Source organism: Pristis pectinata, chromosome 14 (genome assembly GCF_009764475.1).
Source record: "Pristis pectinata isolate sPriPec2 chromosome 14, sPriPec2.1.pri, whole genome shotgun sequence".
Classification (NCBI taxonomy): domain Eukaryota; kingdom Metazoa; phylum Chordata; class Chondrichthyes; order Rhinopristiformes; family Pristidae; genus Pristis; species Pristis pectinata.
Window position 1 is genome coordinate 18,236,914 of NC_067418.1, and position 17,623 is coordinate 18,254,536.

Below are 17,623 nucleotides of genomic sequence, written 5' to 3' on the forward strand. Positions count from 1 at the left end.
GATCCTCATCCTTAATAAAGGTGAAGCATTTTTAACCAATGTTCAGCCTGAAGTGCCAAGTGCATAATTCATATCTACTTCCTCTGATATCCCCACTGTCAATGAAGCCAGTCTTCAGCCAACTTGATTCATTCTACGATATCAAGATACGGTTGAGACCACTTGGTGCAATCAAGACTGTGGAAGCAGACAATATTGCAACTGAAAACATACTTTCCAGAACTAGCCACACCTCTAGCCAGTCTGTTCCAGTACATCTACAACATTGCAGTGTCTTGTTCACAAAAAGCCAATCTAGCATTATCAACACATGGATCCCACTCTCAACCTCCTGGGAGTTGCCATTGATTAGAAGCTCAAGTTGGCCACACATACTGTGGCAAGCAACAAGAGTAGATTGGAGACTGGGTGTCTTGTGAGTGACTTGCCACCTGATACCTCAAAGCCTTTTCACCACCTACAAAGCACAGATCAAGTGTATGATAGAATACTCTCCATTTACCTGCACATGCAGCCCTATCAGTCAGGGTTGACAGCATAACCTTGTACTAATATGTGGCCTTAGCTGTAGTTTGTGCCATCTACAATTGTGGTTACTGCCCGAGACTACTTCAGTAGCTTCTTCCAAACCCATGACTTTCCATACCATCAGAAAGATGAGTGCTTCAGACACATGGGTGCCACTATCCAGGTCAGACCAGCATTTGTGGAAAGAACAGCTAATGTTTCAGTTGAGTGTTTCCAGAATTTTCTACTTTTGTTTCCAAAGTCTATTGATTTCCAGCATCTGCATTTTTGATTTTTAACTTCATTGTATGCTAACAAAACATTAATTCTGGGAAGGATACAATAAGCCCTGCACTTGTGTGCCATTTGAAAGGGTCATGGTCTGTATTTAAAATGGCCCTTTCATGTTTTGCCTACTTCCAAATTTTTATTCCTTTGTTGTGCCCTGTTGGGAATAAACATAAATGATAAACTGAGGCAAAAGAAAATTAAGTTTGTTTACCTTTTACTGTGAAACCAAGTGTGGTAGCCACAGCAGATTTTTATATTCACACTTTTGACCAAACCCTGTTTTTTAAAATTATCTTCACAGTTCTTTGAAGCACAATGAAATCAAAGAGATTAGAACAGACACGTTCCAGGGACTGGTCTCCCTGCATTTTCTGTGAGTGCACATTTTTTTATTTTCCTCTGTTAAGGTTGTCAAAGTCAAATTCAGGTCTTTAGTTGTCGTAAAACATAATATCTTCCTTGTAAGAGGGTTTTACTATTGTAGATTCTACTGAAATGTCCGTACATAAACCTTTGTCATCTTTGATTAAACTTTAATTTACATGGGTATGGAAGTCCTGTTTGAATTACTAGACAGAAATATTGAGCCTTAAAGGTGCTTGCTAATCAGAGTACATGCAATGTGGATGTACAAAAATTATTCTGACAGTTTAATTGTAATCTTAATGACAGTATTTACTGAAAATGACAGATTATATTTTGTAGGGCTTACAGAAAATAATAGCTTATTGTTAAATTCAACAAAATCATGAAATATTCCAGTTTTTTCCTGAATAATACAAAATCTTTTTTCCCACTTCCCTTTATAGTGACTTAAGTAAAAACCGGATCTCTACAATTCACAAGAATGCATTAACTACTTTGACTGAATTGACTAATTTGTAAGTGACTCAAATATTTAACCTTGATTTTGTATTATGATTACAAGGCTGACTATTCAGTTTTTGAACTAAGTAAACTGGGATACCACTTTTTGAATTTTGCTTGGCAATTCTTAAATTTGAAAATCACTGATTTGTGGAAGTATTTTTCAAGATTAACATCTAATTGTCAAATTCACAGTGGATATTGGCTTGAAATTTTATGGAAAATAACTTAAATGTTCCATATATTGGAATTTTATTATCAGTATCTATCAAGCAGCACATTGTGCCAGAGTAACCATCTAAAATGCACAAATCTTTTCAGAGACTTGAGTTCAAATCAGTTGAATTATTTCCCAACGGTTGGGCTAGAACAACTCAATCAACTTAAACTTTCTGGGAATCCAAACCTCAAGGAACTGCTGAAAGTAGAAGACCTCCTGAGACTCAGGTTTGCCATTTGTGTTTTTTTTAGTTTAAATTTACTTTTCTGGTGAGTAAAATCCAGAACCAGGGGTATGATATTAGAGCTGTGCTACTGAAGAGAGATAACAGAAGCAAAGGGTGGTAGAACCTGAGCACTATCCTGAAAAAAAGCAAAGTCTATTGAAAGCCCTCAAAACTTAGATTGAGAGATAAATATTGCACGTCAGTTGCCATTTGACATCATTGCGTGACCAGCAACCTCGTGCTCCAGATCATCATACACACTGATATGCCAGCAATAATTTTGGCACCAGGTCTTCTGGTCCAACTAAAAATGACCTTCCAAGTCCAAGTGTTCAGGCATTCTGTCCATAAATATGTATAACATTTTATTTGTTTTTGTTTTACAAGTTTTAGAAATGTAAATGACAAAACGTTGCTTGGGAAATCAATTAAAAGGGAATGTGATCTGTGAACTATCACAAAGGAGAAGTTGAAAGGAACTAACACCAGCATTGTTGGACCATTCATATTTATTTCATATGATGATATGTGCTGCCCTTCTGAATCACTTGCACAATTATCAAGTACTGTTGGCAGGTATCCAGGGATTGATTATTTACTAGACCTTTGGCCATTGTTATTTCTGTTAAAGATTTCCTTTTGTGCCCAGTTTCTCCATAGCTCCTGTACTAAATCATGCACAAAGTACGAGGTAGCAGTAAGTCAGTTAATGTTGTCTATGCTTCAGTTAACCCAAAATCTTTCATGTACTTTCTTGTCAAGGTCTGATCTTAAGGAAAGGTTTGACTCTTAATCTGTTTGTCTAAGTGTAGCTTGCAATGCAAAACTGCCTTGTTGTAAGATTAAAACAGCATAATACTTTTATTAGTCATTCCTGAAAGATTAATGCCTTTGAACTAATGCACATTCATCTTGCATTGTGACCTTGTCAAAGCTAAAATCACATGAATGACAATCAACTTAAAACTTTTTTTTAAAGGAGAATATAATTCTACGGCTATTAGTGACCCATGGCATTCTCCCCTGCCTGATCAGTCTGTAGAAATTTACCTACAATTCTTAGAGAAAGTCACTGTAACCCAGCTTGCCCAATCATAAGTACAATTTAGGAGAGTAATAAACTTTGAACCTTAATTGAGAGTATATGATTCCTTGGCACTATATACTTAGCAATGCTGAGTTTTTGCATATAATGGAGAGACATAACAGTTAATCATATAGTGATTTAAATGTACAAATATTTTGCTTTTAAACAAGCTTGAAACGTTTTGCACTTTATAGGACTTTGATGGTTCCATATGCCTATCAGTGCTGTGCTTTTAGTAGCTGTGATCTCCATCAAGCTGTGAATATTGAGGGCATTAAAAGCCAGGAAACCAGTATCTCTCCATTAGAAAAGAAAACTGGTAAGTGCAGTCAATTAGATGTTGAATCTTTGTTTAATCTACTCCCACTTCGTAAGCCATCAGTTTCAGGTGGTCAGCAGTCGGAAGACCATGCTGATACAAAGGAAGTGTCATGTTCCACTGCAGAAGCACTGCTACTGTTACTTGGGTGTTGGTGTGTGTGTGTGGTGGTGGTGGCGGGGGGAGCAGGTGGGTTGTGCTTTCTGTTACGCTTTTGCCTTTGTTTGACTTGAGAAGTATTCCATTTTGTGACCCAGCTAAAATTTTATTTGAATAACGTGGCTCTGTCAAATTCTCTTGACTTTTTATATTGGAATTTCAAATAGTATCTTGAGATATGCCAAATGAATAATTGTAGACATAATGGTAGCATTCTTGGGATATCATCTTATGAACTTTTGGAGATGGGCCTTGTTAGCAACATCCATTCTTTCTCTCTCTTCCTCCCCATCAGAGTTTCATTCCCCTCCCCCACCTGGTTCCATCTGCCTATCATAGAGTCATAGGGTACTACAGTACAGAAACAGGCTCTTCAGCCCACCAAGTCCATGCTCACCTGATCTTCTGCCTATTCCCATCTACCTGCACCCAGATCATATCCCTCCAAACCCCTCACATCCATGTACCTATCCAAACCTCTCTTAAATGTTACAATTGAACCCGCATCTACCACTTCCACTGGCGGCTCGTTCCACACTTGCACCATCCTTTAAGTGAGGAAGTTCCCCTCAAATTCCCCTTGAATATTTCACCTTTCACCCTAAACCTATGACCTCTTGTTCTAGTCTCACCTAACCTGAGGGGAAAAAGCCTGTATGCATTCACCCTATTTATACCCCTCATAATTTTGTATACCTCCAGAAGATCCCCCCTCATTCTCCTGTGCTCCAGGGAATAAAGTTTTAACCTTTTCAACCTTTTCCTATAACTCAGGTCCTCAAGTCCTGGCAACATCCTTGTAAATTTTCTCTGCACTCTTTCAAACTTATTGATATATTTCCTGTAGGTAGGTGACCAGTACTGCACATAATATTCTAAATTCAGCCTCACCAATGTATTGTACAACTTCAACATAACATCCCAACTCCTGTACTCAGTGCCTTGATTTATGGATGTGTCAAAAGCTCACTTTATGACCCTATCTACCTGTGATGCCACTTTCAAGGAATTACAGATCTGTATTCCCAGGTCCCTTTGTTCTAGTGCACACTTCAGAGCCCAACCGTTCGTGGCGCACGTCCAAAAGTGTATCACCCATACACTATTCCTCTAGTTCTATCTGCCCATTGTCCCTCCCTTACCTGGTTCCACTTATTACGTTCCTTACTTATTGGATTCCACATGCAGCCTTTAATTTCCACTTATCACTTTCCGGCCTCTGTTTTTACCTCCACCCTTCCCCACCTCCACCTGGCTTCAATCTGTCCGCTTTTATTTCCTCTTTTCTTATTTTCCTCTACCTATCACCCACCAGCCACTGTCTCCTGGCTCCATCTCTGCATCATCTCCCTACTTGTCTGTTTCCACCTATCGCCTGTCAGCCTCTGCTTCACCCCTTCCTCTCACCTCTTCATTCTGGCTATCTCCTCTCTACACTCTGTCCTGATGCAGGGTCTCAACCTGAAATGTCAATTACCCTTTGGCCTCCACAGATGCTGCTCGACCTGCTGAGTTCCTGCAGCAGTTTGTTTTTTTTGCCTCAGATTCCATCATCTGCAGTCTATTGTGTCTCTGTCTAGCAATATCCATTAAAAGATATAAAATTAATTTGGATATATAGTTCCCTAAACATGCTGTTGGTGGGGTTTACCTCATTTTTGTCTGTTTGTGCAAATTGATAGAAATTGTTGCCATCTGTCAAATGCGCCATTATTGTTGTATTGGATAATGAAAAACAAACAAAATGTAGTTCTATTCATCTTGTTATATTCTGCTCTCTGAGTCTCAATCATTGTTAAGCTCTGATCTTTTGATTTTTAAAATCATTGGAGAATGAAATCGAGCAGTGTCTAAAGTGGGCATTAGGCCTAAATACAACCTGGGTATTACAAGACACACTGGATATTCCAAATACCTTCTGAATTTTGATGTTAATTCCATCACCCAATTCATCTATAAAATTCAGCACTAATTGTAAATCACGCAGGTCCATCACTCTGCTGCTTTTCTCCAGCAAGCTAATTGGCAATGCAATCTAACATAATGATATCTATGCCTGGGACTGAATCTTGTACAGTAATCCATTATGTGGAGTATTATCATTTACGAAATACATCTGTATTTGTTCTACTTTCTTGCCTCTAACATCTCCATTCATAATTCCCGTCCGCCCCCCAAAAATAATTAACCACAGATTATTGCTCCTGAAACTACTGTAATTGTTTTTACATGATTCTGAATTGATAAACAAATATGCTTTGCCCTCCAGAGTGGTAGTAATTGCTCCACAAAGTAAGGATTATCAATTTGTAATTTTGCACATCTGTTTATAACATCTTTTAAAATATTTGACATTTTTCACTTCTTTGATATTTTGTTCTTTGTAAAATACACAATTCTGCTAGTCTTCATTTTTTTTTTGTACTCAGCGTTATGATACTCATTACCCTCATATCCAGGTCATCCAGTTCTTGAAGTTGCCTGCAGATTTGGACATTATCAATTTTAGCATAATGTTCTTAAATCCATCTTTGTTCGCACTATTTGCTGCTTCACATATAAACGAACGCAATTCTGCCTCTTTCCTCCTGCAGAATTAGTTTGTTTCCTAGGGTTGTCAAATTATTATTCTTGCATCATGCCACGGGTCAGAATTCTGGAATTCTCAACGTAACACCATGGTAGAAGTAGCCATGATACTTCAAGGCAGCTACTCACAGTGACTTCTCAAGGGCAGCTAGCAGGTGGACATAAATGCAGTGATATCCACATCCCATGAAATCATGATAGCATGCTCAGTTCAGCAAAAAAAAATTACTTGTGATAATTTTTCAAAAAAATGTGAGAGGTTTTGGAGAGAAATCATCTAACTTTTTTCTTTTCTCTAGGCCAAAATCCTGACAATGAAATTAGAAATGATGATGAAAGGATTCAGCCAGTAGTGCACTGCACTCCATCTCCAGGTACTTAACAAAATGTTCTGTCCAAATTATTTTGTGTATTATGGTGGGTGACTGCCAATGGAAAAAATTGTTGAATGCTAGTTTCCTATTGTTTTGTCTTGCATGCCATTACTTATCTTAAATAAAAATAGTTAGAAGTCTTGGTTTGTCATTAGGAATCTCTTTAAGCTGGCTGGCCATAAATATACTAGAAATAAAGGGATTTGCCTCAGAAATAACTTTTGTTACTTTACGACTATGACATTCTGAACTTTCCTGCAGTTAATTCAGAATCTGAAGTAGCAACTGCAGTGAAAATTGCAAACGTTTTCTAGCTGCAGTCTCACGTGTAATTATTTTCATTAATGCCTTTAAAATAGCTCATGAAACTTTTCTTGGATTTTCCTCCTTTTTCGTTTTCCTACTGCTGGGATATGATTCTTTTGCCATTATTTTTTTTTTTGCATCTTTCTTCAAAGATTATTCTTCATTATTCTCCTAATTGGGTAGCACAGTGGTGCAGCTAGTAGAGCTGCTACCTCACCATGCCAGAGACCTAGGTTCAGTCCCGACTTGAGGTGCTTTTTGTGTGAAATTTGTACGTCCTTCACTGCCTGGGTATCCTCTGGGTTCTCTGGTTTACTCCCACTTCCAAGACGTTGGCACGTTAATAGGCCACTGTAAATTGCCCCTATTATGTAACTGAGTGGTAGAATATGTGTTGGGGGGGGGGGGTGGTGTAGAGGCTGATGAGAATGTGGGGGGAAAGAAAATGGGATTAACATGTAAGTGGGTGATTGATGTTTGGCTGGACTCGATGAGCCAAAGGGTCCATTTTCATTCTGTATCTCTCTTTGACTTTATATTAAGCTGATACATTAGTACATGAGCTATTCATTTGTGATGCACATTGTAGAAAAATTCAATCCTGTTACTAGAGGGATAGTTTTCTAATAATCAGAGATGGAAACACCTACTCGATCTTCTCCCTCGTCCTCTCCAATCCCTTCTTTTAGCTGTGTGTATTGTGCTTGATTAGTGTATTTGTTTAAATTAATGAACTCAAGAATTTAAAATTGTCAGCAAATGTGACAATAACAGTGCTGCTGCCAATATAGGAAAACAATGACCTCTTTCAGAATAGTTAAGAATGTGAATGATTTTTCTTGGGTCAGTCAGAAAGTTCATTTAATTATCTATATTCGTTTATTTACTTAAAGACAACCGTCAATGCTAAGGCAAAAACAGAAAATGCTGGAAAAATTCAGCAGGTAAGGCAGCATCTGTGGAAAAAGAATCAGAGTTAATGTTTCGGTTCTGGCAAAGAGTCACTAACCTGAAACGTTAACTTTATTTCTCTTTTCACAGATGCTGTCTGACACTGAGTTTTTTCCAGCATTTTGTTTTGATTTCAGATTTCCAGCATCAGCAGTTTTTGTAAAAATTTGCATTAATACTAAGGTATTTTTAATTTTGTTTATTTTACACCCTTGCTTTGATCCAAGATGGTCAACTGCCTTTGTCCTGCTTTCTGGAACCCCCTTCTCACCATGTCTATTTTCTTAAACCTTTCAAAATTCTTCTGACAATCTGTTTCTCTGGTGTTTTTTGTGATGCAGTTTGGGTCTTTCCTTTACATCAAGGTGCTAAGTTATTGCAATTTGTTCTCATGTGACTAATAAAGATGTCTTGTAAATTTTAAATACCTGATATTTCCCAGCACTCGGATGAATAACCATCTTTAAAATAGCAATCTGTGTGAACAAAACCTATGGCAATGAATCATTTGGTTTCTGCTATAAATACATTTAACTTCAAAGAATGGACTATGAGAAGGTACAAATTTATTTTTCTAAATTAACTTGCAAAATTGAACAGTTCTCAAATATGCTTACATGAAGAAGTGAATCCCGCAGCTTAATTGAACCAAGCAGATACACAAGGCTGTTTAATGAACAATTACCTGTATGAGGCACTCTGGTTTGAGATGTAACAAGCAGCAAGAGGAATGAGCTGTTAAAACATCGTCTTGTTTATGTGAATGAAGGCATGTTGAGGAGCCAAGCAACCTTTTTAACCATCTGTATCTGTGAATGTGAAAGAGAAGCATTTTAATGTTTCTGAAATCAATCTGCTGGTGCCGCAGAAGAACTGAATAACCTATTACCTCCTGGCATTTATTACGCAAGTTATTAAGAAGAGAGAAAAATAAGCTGTTTTATTAAGAATTGTGCATATCAATAACTTAGTTTACTAAACCAGAGATGATTTATTAACGACTTTAATTTTCTTCTTACCAGGTGCATTCAAACCGTGCCAACATTTGCTGGGAAGCTGGATGATTCGTCTGACTGTATGGTTCATCTTTCTGGTGGCACTAATTTTCAATATTCTTGTTGTCATAACAGCATTTGCATCATGTGCTCCATTGTCTTCTGCTAAGCTGTTTGTGGGTCTAATAGCAGCAGCCAATCTCTTAATGGGAATATATACTGGTACCCTGACCATTCTAGATTCGGTGTCTTGGGGAAAATTTTCTCAGTTTGGTGCCTGGTGGGAGACGGGATGTGGCTGTAAAGTAGCTGGATTCCTCGCTATGTTCTCTTCTGAAGCATCCATTTTTTTCCTTACTTTGGCATCCTTTGAACGGACTATGACTGCACGTGACTTAATCAAAAAAGGAAAAAGCCATCGTTTGATGCACTTTCAGATAGCTGCTGCCTTTGCTGTTTTGTTTGCTGCAGTGATAGCTTGTCTCCCATGGTTTCATATTGGAGAATTTTCAGCCTCTCCACTCTGTTTACCCTTTCCCACTGGTGAGTCTCCTTCCTTGGGTTATACAGTGACTCTAGTGCTCCTAAACTCAATAGCCTTCCTGCTAATGGCAGTTGTCTACACAAAGCTCTACTGCAATTTGGAGAAAGAGGATCTTGCAGAAAATTCTCAGACAAGTATGATTAAGCATGTTGCGTGGTTAATTTTCACCAACTGTATTTTCTTCTGTCCTGTTGCTTTCTTCTCATTTGCACCTCTCATTAGTGCAATCTCCATCAGTCCTGAAATAATGAAGTCCGTAACACTAATCTTCTTTCCGTTGCCTGCTTGTCTGAACCCTGTTTTATATGTTTTCTTCAATCCACGATTCAAGGAAGACTGGAATATGTTAAAATGGCGCCCAAAGCAAAAAGGCAAATCGATTGCAGCTACAATGAACTCTCAAAGCAGCTGTGTGACACCAGAGTTTTTCTACGATTGTGGAATGTATACACACCTCCATGGTAATCTCACTGTATGTGACTGTTGTGAGTCATTGTTACTGACAAAACCTTCAACATGTAAACACTTAGTGAAGTCACATAGCTGCCCAGCCCTGGCCGTGGTTCCATGCCAGCGGCCCAATGGCTACTGGTCAGACTGTGGGACTCAGTCTGCTCATTCAGAATATGCTGATGAAGGGGACTCATTTGTTTCGGATAGTTCTGACCAAGTACAGGCCTGTGGGAGGGCCTGCTTCTATCAAAGTCGGGGATTTCCTTTGGTTCACTATGCATATAATGGTCCAAGGATAAAAGACTAACTGCACAAGACTTAATGCCGTATATGGACACTTAGAAACAATCTAATTTTTCTTGGTGTGAACTTTTATTCTGGGAAGCACTTTTTCTTCAATCTGACAATTGTCAAAAGAAAAGGGAATCATGTTCAATAAGTTTTTTTTGAGCCATCTGTTCTTGCAAAAAGAAAATTACCCAAACGGATTAACTGTGTGTGCATGCTATATGATTACAAAGTTTTACAGAAGTGTTTGTAAATTTGTTCCAAGAAGATTTATTTTTAAAATAACTATTTTATGGTGCATTGTTTCATAGTCATTTTGCTGTGTTTTTGGGCATCGTGTAGCTGTTTGCTTACAACTACAGTTAAATATCATTTTACGGAAAACTCACTGCCAGTTTTGTTGTTTCTTTTAAGCAGTTTCCCTACTGAGTAACTTAACACTTGCCTGCATTGCAGAATAAACAGAAGCTCCACACAGTTAGTGCAAACAAATGTGAATACCAATTTTTGGGTTCATTACTTGTAGCTCCTCAGGTGGTTAGGAGATGCCAAAAAATTACTTCCAAAACTGAAATTTCAGGAATGGATTGTAGATACTGTGCATATGTTCTCAAATTTGTATTGTAAATTATTGGATTGAAAATATAAGGGGTATGATTTTATGTACTCGTTTTAAGTAATGGTAACTACCTCTTAAATAAAGTTAACCACCAGTAGCTGTTTATCCGACTATGGTCTATATGCAGTACATGGTTTTAACAATTTTTGTAAATAGTTTTGGATGTACATTATCATCATGTTATAAAAATAAAGTAATCTTTGTAAATCAATATTGGAATGTAACTTTTTGTAGTTTTTAACCATGTTGAAGGGATTATTAATATTGTGATTTTTAAGCCAAATATACAATAGTAAAATATTTTAAAATCTTCAGTTTTCAATTGTGTTTAATTTACAATCACAAAGCTCTCAGGTAAAAGCCTTTCCAAATGCTCTTTGTGTCTTGAGTATAGCTAAAAATAATAGTAAATATATAACTGGTTAAAAGTAAAGCACTCTTTTAACAAAAGACACACATTGTCCAAACAGGTTCAGCATCTGCAGTGACATAAGATTGAAGGGAATTTCCTGCAAGATGTTGATTGTATTGATTGCAGGCAGAATTGAGGAGTTCAAACATGTCTTAAAAAGGTGCACATATTTTTAACTATCAAATCAGTTTTTATTTTAAACCTAGCTCTCTGGATTTTCATTCTACAACTGATGTACAACTGCCCACTCACAACTTGGGCTGGTATTACTAGCAAAAAGCATAGAAACAAGAAGTTGGAGTGGAAGTCAATTTTTTTTAAAAACTGATAAAGAAGGCCTAAATGTCTGCAGTTCTTCTGTTTCTCTGGCCTGTACTATTCCAATACTGTAGTAATTTTACCAAGACATTGATCTGCCTCATTAATTTTGTAGGGGTGGTAATTTCCAGTTTAAAAAAAATCAGTAACATGCACCCGCACAAGACATTGACAGGCAAGTGTCACGAACCAGCAACAAAAGAAACACACTGAGCATGATTTAGTGTTAAAAACTATTTTATTAATCACTACTTATGATAATACGTAAAATAAAAGTAAAAATGTTAGTATGTTAGAATTCAAAAATGTTAAACCTCGAACATTAACCCCAGAACTAAACTCGTCGTGTGTGTAGGTGGCAAAGTCCAAAACTCCCAGTTCCGGAATGGTTCTTAAAGTTCAGTTCCGCAAGCCATAAGGTGAAACATGAGCAAGGGCTTCTTCAACAACCACCGTTGTCTGAAGATAAGATGTAGACGTAGAGAAACATAGAGAGAGTAAATACGAAATCCAAATGTTCCATGATGGAACCCAAACGACACTCCAGTGTTTACTCGGTAGTGACTTCCTCACCCTGAAAAGCATCCGAATCGTGGTCGTCCACACAAATACCTGTTTCCTTCTACAGGTCAGCAACAAAGTGAACTCCACCGGATTACTTCCAACTTTCATACATGGATTTCTATGGCAAACACAGTTATTGTTTCTCATCCATCGATAGAGAAAACAAGCAGGCTGGTGTCTCTCTCCCTTTTCTCTCTCTCTCTCTCCTGACTTCTTCAACAACGTCATTACGTCCTTTATCTTCTATTGACGTAAGCACGCCCCATACACACACACACACTCTATCTTAAAGGGACTTTCACTGAGTCCGTAACACCTCCCACCTAAAAAAAAATTTTCCCAAGAAAATTTTAACCGCGCATACAGTTAGTAATGTTAATAATTATCATACTACACAACTACAGACTATCAGATTAGTACAGATACCTGTTTCCCATTTAACATCGGGAAAGACAATCAGCAATCACATTATCTTTGCCTTTAATGTGAGTTATCATGAGATCAAACTCTTGCAAAATTAAACTCCAGTTTAACAGCCTTCTGTTCTTGTTTTTGACTCGGCTCAGAAACACCAATGGGTTATGATCTGTATATACAGTCAATGGTTTCTGAGCGGTGCAAACATATACACTGAAATGTTGCAAGGCTAAAACAAGCGACAGTAATTCTTTCTCTATGGTGGAATAATTCTTTTGATGCTCATTAAATTTCTTTGAAAAGTAAGCTACAGGATGGTCAATATCATCAAGGTCACCCTTCTGCAAATAACACAGCTCCTGCAGCTTCATCACTGGCATCTACTGCTAATGAAAATGGCTTTTCAAAGTCAGGTGTTTTGAGCACAGGATGGTAGCATAAAATGGCTTTCAGCTTCTCAAATGCTTCTTGACAAGAATCTGTCCAAACAAACTTTACTCCCTCCTTCAGAAGATTAGTTAGGGGAAGAGCAATATCAGCAAAATTTTTACAAAATTTTTGGTAATATCCAACCATTCCCAAAAATCTTCTAACAGTCCTCGTACCTGTGGGAATAGGGAACTCAGATATTGCTTGACCTTTTGCCTGAACAGGAGCTTGCTTGCCTTGACCTACAACATAACCAAGATACGTCACAGTGGCATAGCCAAATTCACTTTTGGCCAAGTTAACTGTAAGGTTTAGCTTTGTAGCAATCTTTATCAAATCATCCTTTTTCGCCATCTCCAATCCCTGTAGGGTTGGTGACTCCAAAAATGCCTTAATATCCATTGCTGCTGATTTCCACACACACAAGCCAATTAAAAAGAATTTATCAGACCTCCCTCAAAAATCTTTGGATTGAATCCCGAACAAATCTCGTCAATCTGGGGAACGATCCCAGACGACACTCATTAATCTTTGGATTGGATCCCGGACGAGCCCCCAATTTTGTCACGAACCAGCAACAAAAGAAACACACTGAGCATGATTTAGTGTTAAAAACTATTTTATTAATCACTACTTATGATAATACGTAAAATAAAAGTAAAAATGTTAGTATGTTAGAATTCAAAAATGTTAAACCTCGAACGTTAACCCCAAAACTAAACTCGTCGTGTGTGTGGGTGGCAAAGTCCAAAACTCCCAGTTCCGGAATGGTTCTTAAAGTTCAGTTCCACAAGCCATAAGGTGAAACATGAGCAAGGGCTTCTTCAACAACCACCGTTGTCTGAAGATAAGACATAGACGTAGAGAAACATAGAGAGAGTAAATACGAAATCCAAATGTTCCATGATGGAACCCAAACGACACTCCAGTGTTTACTCGGTAGTGACTTCCTCACCCAGAAAAGCATCCGAATCGTGGTCGTCCACACAAATACCTGTTTCCTTCTACAGGTCAGCAACAAAGTGAACTCCACCGGATTACTTCCAACTTTCATACATGGATTTCTATGGCAAACACAGTTATTGTTTCTCATCCATCGATAGAGAAAACAAGCAGGCTGGTGTCTCTCTCCCTTTTCTCTCTCTCTCTCTCCTTCTTCTTCTGACTTCTTCAACAACGTCATTACGTCCTTTATCTTCTATTGACGTAAGCACGCCCCACACACACATACGCACACACTCTCTATCTTAAAGGGACTTTCACTGAGTCCATAACACAAGAAACTAAGAGTTTTAGTAAGTGAATTCTATTGAACTGGAGACAATTTGGAAACCATAGCAAAGGGATTATTGCTAGATCCAGTTTGCATTTAGATGGTTTAGACTTTGGCTTGGACTCTCAATTTGACATTTGAGGATAATGTTAAAAACTTGTTTTTTAAAATAAAATCTTTGTGATAGCACGGATTAATTGAATGAGCAGAGAGGAGAGATATCTACAAATATAAGGTAGTGTAACGGGGAAAAATATTGCATGGAATTAATGGAAAAAGTGAAATCGTAGGGACATTTTAGTTTTGGTGCAGATTTATTCTCTATGCAGTTTTGATGTCTGCTTAGGAAGGGCCTTTGGGCTATTGTAAGTAGAAAATCTAGGAGGGTGCAAAGAGTGGGAAATTATTGTTGAGTTAGAGTCCATTCTCAATGGAGCAAATAAAGATTAATAACAGAATTGTTGCCCTTCTGCGTGGTTATATTTTAGAAAGCCGTTCATTTATAATTCCAGTTACATGTTTAAATAATGCATAGATTCAAACCCTTCTTGCAGCTTTTAAGGCTAGTTCATGCTCAATATCCCATGCAATGTACTTTCACTACCATTAGAATTCATTTCCAATTTTTAATAACTGTATTACGTTCACTTAATGTGAAATTAGTTTATTGTATCCATAAAATGGGTTCCATTGAATTGGAGACTTATAGATTCTACATTTCCTAATATTTAGTGTGTTACTGGGTATGATCACAGGATGTAGGAACACTCAATCAAAAGAATATGTTTATAATTTATTCCCAAGTAACTGGATACTAGGGACAGAAATAAAACATCTGCAAGATTTCTGTTCAGAGTGAGCATTTTAACATATTTTGAGTCCAGTCTCATCAAAAGTTGGGAATTTTTTGGTTTGTTTTTCTCAATTGACATAGTGGTGCAGCTAATAGAGCTGCTGCTTCACAGCACCAGAGACCTGAGTTCAGTCCTGACCTTGTGTGCTGTCTCTGGAATTTGCACATTCTCCTTGTGACTGCATGAATTTCATCTGGATTCTCCAGTTTCCAACCACATCCCAAAGAAGAACAGGAGACTAGGTTAATTGGTAACTATAAATTGTTTCCTATATTTGATGAGTGCTAGAATCTGGCCAATAAGAACATGGGGAGAATAAAAACTAACTGGGATTATTGTAGGATTAGTGTAAATAGGTAGTCAACGGTTGGCATGGTTTGCCAAAGGGCCTGTTTTGGTGTTCTTTGACACTGACATGTTCTTTTAAAACAAAAACACAAAACATTAAGGAAAGCATTCAAACTAACCTGAACATAAGAAGATTAATTAACTTAATTGTAATTTTATTTGGAATAAACATCTTTGAATACAAAGTTACACATTGTGTAACATGAATGTTTTATTCATAAAACTTTTGCAGGTCACATTTGTATTCTTTTTTGATGATTTAAATATTACTGTGCTATCGACCAGTTTTTGTAAAGATAAGTACAAGAAGTTTAATGTAAGCCTTACTTTGGTAGTATTTTTGACATGGATATTTGAACAGCGGTAAATCGTTTAAGTATAAAGTTACAGTTTCAATGAATTCCTTACCTGCTTTGTATTGAACACTGAGATAATATAAAAGAGTAATCCCTCACTGTATATCAAGTGTGGCTTCCTTACCACAATTCATCTAATTGCTTGGAATGTCAATGCATACATCTGAAAATGTTACCAACTTTTCACGAGAAAACTCAATGTGCATGTTAAAGTAGTACACTATACATTCCTTCAAAGAAGATTGCAATTTTACATGTCAGTTTAGAATTAAAGGAATATATACAAAACAACACCGAGAACATAAGAAATCAGAGCAGGAGTATGTCAGGTGACCCCTCAAGCCGAGTCTCTGTTTCCTGCCTTTTCCACTTAACTCTCAATTGCCCTATGGACATTTTTGTTTCCCTTTCAGCCTTGAATGTATGCAATGACTCTGCCTCCACAGCTCAGTCAGGTAAAGAATTCCAAAGATTCATATTCTCTTTAAAAAAAACACATGTTCCTCTCTCCATTTCAAATTAGAATGCATAGTGGCAACATTTTGAAATATGTTGAAAGGAGGCCTGAGTCTCATTTAAGAAATCACCCCTCTCTACCACCTGGACATCTATGCTTTGCAACAAACAGATTTTTGATGAATGTTGCTTGTCCAATGACAATGCAAAGACCAAGCATTATCTACAGTCTCCCATCACAATGTTTGTTCCAAAGCCACTGACACTATCTCTCTTTCTTGTAATTGCTGGAAACTGAACAAGGACGTTTACAACCTTGGTGTCATATTTGAGTCTGGGATGAACTTTAGATCTCCTATGGTCATGACTAGGATCACCTAGCTCCACTGTCCTAATATTTCCCAGTTCTGCCCTGGCCTTGGGTAATCTGCATTTGAAACTCCCCTTTTAGCCTTTGTTACCACTAACATTGAGGATTCCACCCATTTCTGGCCCAATATTCTATTTTCCAGAAACTTGAGATCATCAAAATTCTTAACTCACTCCAAGTACCATTTGCTTGTCACCCCTTTACTTGCTGACCTCATTGGCTCCCTGCTAAGTAATATCAATGTTTAAATTCTCCTTGTTTTCAAAGATGGATATCCCACCCTTCCTCTTTTCTCTGTAATCACCTCCAGTGTTACAACTCTGTGCTCCTCCAAATTCAAATAAAAACAGAAAATGCTGGAAACACTCAGCAAGTCAGGCAGCATTGGTGGAAAGGAAAAACAGTTAAAATTTCAGGTCAAGGACTCTTTATCAGCTCTAACACAATCCTTCAATTCTGGGCCCTTGAGCACTTCACCATAGTTGATCATATCTTCAGCTACCAAGACTCTTAAGTTTTGGAATTCCCTACCTTAACCTGCTTGCCTCTCTCTCTCTTCAAGAAGCTCCATAAAATTTACCTCTTTGCCTAAAGCTTTTAGTCTTTTGCCCTGATATTGCCTTTTGTGGCTTTGCATAAAATTGAATTGGTGCTCAGGTAAAGAGTCCAAGGACATTTTCTATGTAAAAGGTGCCTTTTAAGAAATTGTTTTGTTGATATTCTTGTAGGTAAAAATATCTTGTTTTAAACCTCTCCATTCTTATCCTGCAGAGAGATGATGTATTCTCCCGAAGCTTGAATGTCATTATGCTGGAAGGTCATTTTCGATCACCAGTGACAGATGGACTGAAAGCTGAGGCATTCTTTATCTGGCCAATAAAGACAAATGATCAAAGGGTTAAGGAGAATAAAGGTCAGGACGTAGAACATGGTAATTGTCTGTAGCTGGGATATAAAACACATTACAATGCAAAAATACAAAATGTACCATTGAGCTCTGAGGCTATGATGTGGAATTTTTCAGTGACTTT

The 17,623-nt window shown here is 37.6% G+C and overlaps 1 protein-coding gene across 1 annotated transcript in view; it reads left to right on the forward strand.

The window, feature by feature from the left end:
• lgr4 (leucine-rich repeat containing G protein-coupled receptor 4) overlaps positions 1-11,109 on the forward strand; it is a 104,229-nt gene extending 93,120 nt beyond the window's left edge. Inside the window, 6 exon segments of the mRNA XM_052029675.1 lie at positions 1,100-1,171; positions 1,608-1,679; positions 1,987-2,112; positions 3,393-3,517; positions 6,565-6,639; positions 8,919-11,109. Coding sequence (XP_051885635.1) covers positions 1,100-1,171; positions 1,608-1,679; positions 1,987-2,112; positions 3,393-3,517; positions 6,565-6,639; positions 8,919-10,195 — 1,747 coding nt within the window. The 3' untranslated portion in view covers positions 10,196-11,109.
• Positions 11,110-17,623: the final 6,514 nt, after the last annotated feature.